General features: G+C 40.4%; 1 protein-coding gene across 1 annotated transcript; it reads right to left on the bottom strand.

Moving 5' to 3' along the window:
- Positions 1-1344: 1344 nt before the first annotated feature.
- GPR85 (G protein-coupled receptor 85) lies at positions 1345-5472 on the bottom strand. The gene is made up of 2 exons (XM_004741937.3): positions 5364-5472; positions 1345-3972 (listed from the first exon to the last, which is right to left on the bottom strand). Exon 2 carries the CDS (start codon positions 3800-3802, stop codon positions 2690-2692), a length of 1113 nt encoding a protein of 370 aa, XP_004741994.1. The 5' UTR covers positions 3803-3972; positions 5364-5472; the 3' UTR covers positions 1345-2689.
- Positions 5473-7010: the final 1538 nt, after the last annotated feature.

Here is a 7010-nt window from a genome sequence, read left to right on the forward strand (position 1 = left end):
AAATATTGAATATTGGAAAGGGTGCCAAAATAGATAATGCCATTTGGTCATTAAGACATGGAAGCAGACTTTTACATGATTGCTACCATTACTCATTGATTTATAAGTGATATCGATTAACTAGGGATGTATCTCACCCAGTGCTTGCCCCTTGACCTGAAATGCCAAGTTAGTCAAAAGTAAGATTCAACAAAATTTACAACAGTTCTGCCTTATTCACTGGTCACTTACCAAGCTGTTGGAATCTGTTATTCCAAATAGCTAGGGAGAGTCAGGCAATTCATTTTGTTCTTGCTCTTTACTCCTTATTCCCCTACCTTTAATCTATGCCTCTGTTTTCTTGTCTGTGTTATGGAGACTAGTGTTGATAATAGCTGATCTGGCAGCAAGACAATTGCTGAATGTTCCACTGATTGCTGGTGATATCTGAAGCTCTAAGCAAGTTCTCTGTAATCATTGTAATTATGCCTCTACTATAACATTTTTTTGAGTTGGAAACCATGTTATCAGAATAGCTTTTGATAACATTTTTTATTGCATTTTGGAGAATGATTTTAGTACCAACAAGGGGCCTTTATTGCTAGATTCAACTCCTATTGTACATTAAACTTTGTCTCAGATCCAGTCAACTTTGGTATAAAGTAAAATGAGGTTAAACACAGTGCTCACTAAATCATGGCTTGAGCTGTCCTTATATGAGCAAAACTGAATAGTTGCATATATCATTGAGACATTCCAGTGATTTATTTTTCCTTATTTATATTTATATTGATAGTCTCTTTACAGAAGTACTGTAGCAATAAAGAATTCTGTTCCATTAGATTCCTAATCTTATTTTTCAAGTACCAAACAAAACAAAACAAAACAAAACAAACAAACGAAAAACAAATGAAAACAATAGAAAACAAAAACAATAACTTTTCTGGTTTTGTCATAATGTTATTTGTAAACCATTCTTCCTAGATGCCATATATTTAGAATCCAAAATTTCTTCAGTGCTCCAAATTAAAATGTGATATTTATATTAAAATTCTGAACCAATTAACTAAGCAGGTATGTATCTCTAAACATTACTGGTTTGTAAAAATAAATAGAGGGATAACTATGATAAGCTACCAAATAATGCTTTTGTAGGTAATATTATTTGTCAGTTTATCATCTTTAAGTTCCCTATCATTTGTGCATTTCCAGTATCAAAATACAGTAGCTACAAAAAAGTCAATAAGCAAAACCATAATAAAGCTAGACTTCCTAGTTTGTGCTTGCCTCCCAGGTCAAAAGAAATTGTTAATTGCCAAAAAAGTAAAATTTATTCCAAGAAAAGTAACAGGCTACACGGGTAAATTTTGGCAAATGCAACTTTATATTGAAATTCACACATCTGTATCTTAAAGAATGAGACTCACAGACTCTAATGTATTTCTAAAATACCAGAAATCATATGATAAGCTTTCACAAGGTAAAACTGAAATAATTTAAACGACCAATACACTGAATGTGCAGAAAGTATAAACAAGACTGTGCCGTCGGTAGAATAAATGCTTCTCAAATTGTGCAGGATGTCTTACTAAGGCTGTGGTCTCCCCTTGACAGCTGATTTAAAATATAAACATACATCAACTGCCTGCTTCTTAGAACACACTAGAATGGGTAGCACACCTCAGAAGAAAATCTCATTATCCCAGTGATGTGTACCTTAAATTTCAAATCATGTGAGGAAAAAGGAAAAAGAGTATTAAATGATCGTCCCATGCACTTCCAGATGCATGACCATGACCAGTTACTGATTCGATTTTCCTTGACTATTTGCTCCAATGCTAAATAAGATGAAAGATACTAGATAACCCTTTAAGGCAACATGTGTTTATTCTGCATTATTAGAACTGCTCAGTTGTGACCATTTGGTACCATTAATGTTGCCTCCTAGACCAATATCTAGCATTTGTAAAATATAAATGAATTGGAAAAACTTTATACCAAATCAACAAAAACCACATAATACACTTCAATGCTAGCAATTTCACTAGTAGGTAAGGAAAGTGGTATTTAGAAATAGTAACGTATTAATACAAAAAAAAAAGAAAAGAGTAAACTCTAATTGAAACCAATATACTGCTTTGGAATGCTCCCCCAAACTTACAAGGCGAATTTTTAAGTGTGATAATCCAATAATTCATGGCACGTCTTTAGTGGCTTACAGTACTTTAAGTCCCCAAATATTTTAGTTTTTGCAAAACAATAATAGTATGAAATGTTTTAAAGTCTTCAAACTTCTAAAATTAGTTTTTATCAACACATTTACCTCATGTCAACTTAATTTATTAAGATGTCCAATGCTAATTGTTTTTTTGATGTTTTTTCTTTTTTCATAAGTAGTGATATACACAGCATTTAGCACTGATACTTAGCACCTGCTACTTTCATTATCTAGTTTTCAACCACAGAAAGAAACTTAGGGCAGTGGTTCAGTCCTTTCTTAATTACAAACCTTCGCCGGCAGTCAGCAGGATCACTCTGAGATTTAAAATAGGATTATAGGTGAACTATTGCAAATACTGCAGAATGTTGCCCAAATCCTTATAACCGCTGATCCCATTCTTGATTTTCTTCTCAAGATATGGCTACAAGCCACGATTGCTTAGCAGAGAAGGTTAGTGTTTCACAAGGCTAAAGATTTCCAGATGCTCCTTCATATAACACAGTAAGGTTCCCTTGGTAACCTGGATTTTCTGCAGTAAAGGAGGGTTGTGCTGAAACAGCGCCTCAGCTCCCTGTTGGAGAAAATGCAGACAAAAGGATTGATTCCTGCTTGGGCAAAACTCATCCAGACAGCGGCTGTTAGAAATCCCCCTGGTACTACAGGCCCTCTTGCAAAAACTCTCCAATAACAGGCCACCAGGTATGGGCCCCACAAGGTAAGGAAGAGAAAAGTCATTATATAGAACATTCTGCTGATTCTTTTCTCCATTTTGAACTCATCTAGGACCAAGAGCCTTCTTCTGCCCGTGGTGTTTGCATTTTGCCGGATGCCCAGCAAGGTGGGTGGTGTGGGACCCCTTCCAAATCCTGCTAGCCAATTGGCGGCTGCCTGGCCACTGGCTCCAGGGCCATGAAAAGTCCAGTTCTGGCTTACTGCTGCTACAAACTGGACTGGCTTCATTTTCCTTCGGTCGTGGACAAAAAATATCAGCTTGAGGTAGACAAGCTGTGTGGCTAGGAGGATGAGAGCAAGGAGCAGCATAAATCCTAAGGAATCATTAGCCCTGAAGGAGCGGTGTTGGAAGGTACATTGATCTTCCTCCCTAATGAATGAGTAAGTACCCACATCTAAAACTGGGGGGAATGCCATGGCCACAGACAGAGTCCACACCATGCAGATCACAGCCAGACACGTCCAAAAGGTCAGCCTCTTTGTATAGAAGCGGTGATGGGCGATAGCTAAGTATCTGGTGACGCTGATGCAGAAGAGCATGAAAGCAGTGTGGAAACAGGACAAAACCCCCAGAAAGGCAATCACTTTGCAAGTCAGAGTCCCATAAGTCCAGGTAGAGCCATTTTTGACCGAGTTGAATACGAATGGGAAACAAATTGCAGATCTGAGGATATCTGAACAGCAAAGATCCAACAGGAAGTAGTAAGGTGCTCTATGCAAGGTCTTATCTTTCACTAGCAAAATGGAGATCAGAAGGTTGCCCACCACGCTGACTCCTATTATGAAACCCAAGGAAGTCAGTTTCAGAAAGGCTGTTAGAGGAGAGAGATTTTGCAAAATGTTGTCAGCTGCATGGCTATAGTTCGCCATAGATGGATGGAGGATAAAGATACAGCCTCAGTCAAGTCTCATGATCTAGATATAAGAACAAGGATAAGATAGATCCATACATTTTACTGAAAATGTAATCCACAAAGAGAACTGATGTGATCTGCAGTCATGCTTCCTCTTTTCTTCCATTTGATTTGCCATCAGAATATCTGGAAAAAAAATGAGCTATCAGTTCTTAAGTTAACAAGTAATGATGTCAGGCAGTGCTAACATAAAGCTGTTCATTTACGGGGAAGCAAATAAAGTTTTAATTTTGAATAATAATATTTGCTTTAGTAAGTATTTTTGTTTGAGGTTTCAGAAAATTGGCTTGTTTAGTTTTCTGAACTAGATGAATTGTAAAATGCCCTTATATTAGGGTTCGTAAATTTGAATGGGTACTTTTAGGACAGAAGGAATAAAATGTTCCACAGTCATAAAATATGCCAGTCCAGGAATAATCACTAATGTTACAATGGAATCCACAAGATTGCTGGTAGGTGACAGAGACGAGATTGCCTACATTATCTGAGTTCTGTTAGTATCTGTCAGTGTTTTACAGGCAGCTTTCCTGCTGATATGGATTAAAGAGCCCTTGCAAAATATGTCTTTTAACTTAAGTGGCACTATTCATGCTGCATATTGCAAGAAGAGTATTTGTTGATTCATCTTAAAGCACAATTTCAACATTAGACTCCGAAATTAATAGGAAGTTATCCCGTATTTGATGTGATTTAATCTTTTGTCTTTCCCTCCCCACCCCACCCCCCATTTTTGGTAAATCTTTTCTCTTTTAAACCCACATGATTATTAAAAACGGTTAATGTAAATATTGGGCAGGGAAACACACCCAGAGGAATAATGCACTTCCATTTGTAGACCTTGGCTGCCTGGATTCAAATGAATTTAACATGAACCTGTATTTCTCCGGCAATTAAGCCTTTCCTATTTACACTGATAATCTTTGTTGCAAATCGCCAGTGGCTTCATTTTAAAACAAAATGCACACTGTCTCCTGGGTGCCTGAGAGCCACACCAGGAAAATCGGCTTCCTCTGTTATTCCCACGAAGCATGTTTCCTTTGCCACTTCTCACTAGCCCGGAATATACTGATGGAAGCCCAGGCAAAACCGCGTTCGACGATTTTAATTTCCCCACCAGTACATCCCCGGGTAAATACCGATCACATCATGCAACATTACGAAACCTGAAATCCGCCACCCCTGGATTTATAATGTGGGGTGGAGGAGGGGGAGGGGAGAGAGAGACATGCATTACATACGCGAAGATGGGGAGAGAGATTGCTTCTGTGCTGCAAGGGAACTGTTCCCGGTGATTCGCAGTCTGATATTCCTCAGTCTTGCAACGCTTTCCAGAAATGGAGCTCTCAATAAGCCCTACTGAAGATGCATTGTCTGAATGTACTTCCATTATGCAGTTTATTGTCAAAAAAACAAAAAACAAAAAACCTCAGGGAGGGCTCGGTGCCGGTGAACCTGCAGTTTCATCAACACTGTGCGCCCCCCTCCCCCCAAACTTAACCGAGAGTATATCCTCCTACCTGTTGGTGTTGGATATCCCGACAGACTATAGCTTCTTCTTTCTATAAATTGCTGATTTTTTTTTTGCCTTAGTGCCTTGACTGAGCATCCAGGCAAGGCTCGGCGGCGCCTGCGCGCTGGAGCCTCCTTGAGCTCCAGCCGCGTCCTCCCCTGTCGCAGCGGCACCGTCTCCCCCAGTAACGCAGGGGCCGCGGCGGCGGCGGCGGCGGCGGCGGCGGCGGCGGCGGCGGCGGCGGCGGCGGCGGCGGCGGCGGCGGCGGCAGCAGCGACGAGGGCGGCGGCGAGGGCTGCTTCAGCCTCTGTGGAGCCAACAGGAGCCTCGACCCGTTTCCAGAGCTGGCAGCGTTTATTGACTCTGCTATCCTGTTGAACTGGCAAAATTAGGCTTTTGTCCCCTTCTGGCTGCCACTGAACTTTTCCCTCCCCACAACTGAAGTGGGGGCTTGGAAAGGCTTTTTCAGGACCTCAGGCCCACCCTCTTCCCTTAGGGCAACGCCAGGAGAAGCCGCCGTAGTGTTGGGGGCGCTCGCCCCCTCTTCAGCTTCCCGGAACCCTAGTCTTCCCCGAACATTTCCTTCCTTTCTCTTTTGGGTGGTCCAATGCATTGGAAGCTTCTTTTAGATTTCCTTTTTAATGATTTCCCCAGCTGACCTTTGCATTTGCAGGTTAGCCTGGGCGTGGGGGAAGGGGGAGGAAAAAGAAAGAAAGAAAAAGAAATTAAATAAAATATATATATAAAAGTGCCGTCAAGAAAACCTTGTCAATGGGGAAAAAGGGAAAGCAGGTTAGGGCAGCCCTGTCTTTGTTAGTCATCTTCTATTCTCAAATGCACGCAAATATATGTTAACTAGGGGGAAGCTAAGTTCGGAGGACAACTGCAAAATGATTTACATCCATTTTGCCTAAAGGACTATGACTATAGAATCCTCAGGCTTAGAAAAATTTTAAATGACTATTCCTCGCATTCCACCCCACCGAGCAACAGCCTTTCTCTTTCCTTCTTGCAAGTACAGCTGACCCGATACATTGGTAATGTCAAAGCGGTTGTGTGTGTGAGTTTCCTTTCCCTCCCCCTCTGTTTTCACGGAAGAAAAATACTAGGAATATAACGAATTCATAAAACTTACACCCATCCAAAAGGTCCGATGATATCACAAGACACCACATAGCCTGACAACTGGGTGCTTAGGGATGCCTCTGGAATCATGCATTTCCTTATTTTACCATTTCCGAAGAGTTTTGTTTATGGGGGTGGTATAAGATTTTAAACAACTCCCCATCTCCAAAAAACAAGCAGACATGCTTTCATTAACTCCCAATGTAAAACGTCTGCTTCTCCTCCTGCATGCTTATTGCTTTATAATAATCTGTTAATGAAACAGAAAAAATAAAGATCTTCTCTACAGTAATAATTTGATCTCCAGACAGCAGTAAAATACCTCATTGCTGGGTGGTGAGATTGTGACATTCGGGCGAACTCAAGCCAATCAGCATACAGATAATATGGGTTAATTTACATATTGTATTTCTATTGGACACACTGAGGTAAAGCTTTGTCTGTTTAAAGCTTAAAAATGAATACTTCACTGTCATGGTGTCACAGTCATTACACAAAGCCCTATGTTGGTAATAGTGAAATGATGTTC

This window comes from Mustela putorius, unplaced genomic scaffold (genome assembly GCF_011764305.1).
Source record: "Mustela putorius furo isolate JIRA1106 unplaced genomic scaffold, ASM1176430v1.1 tig00003845_pilon_pilon_pilon, whole genome shotgun sequence".
Taxonomy (NCBI): domain Eukaryota; kingdom Metazoa; phylum Chordata; class Mammalia; order Carnivora; family Mustelidae; genus Mustela; species Mustela putorius.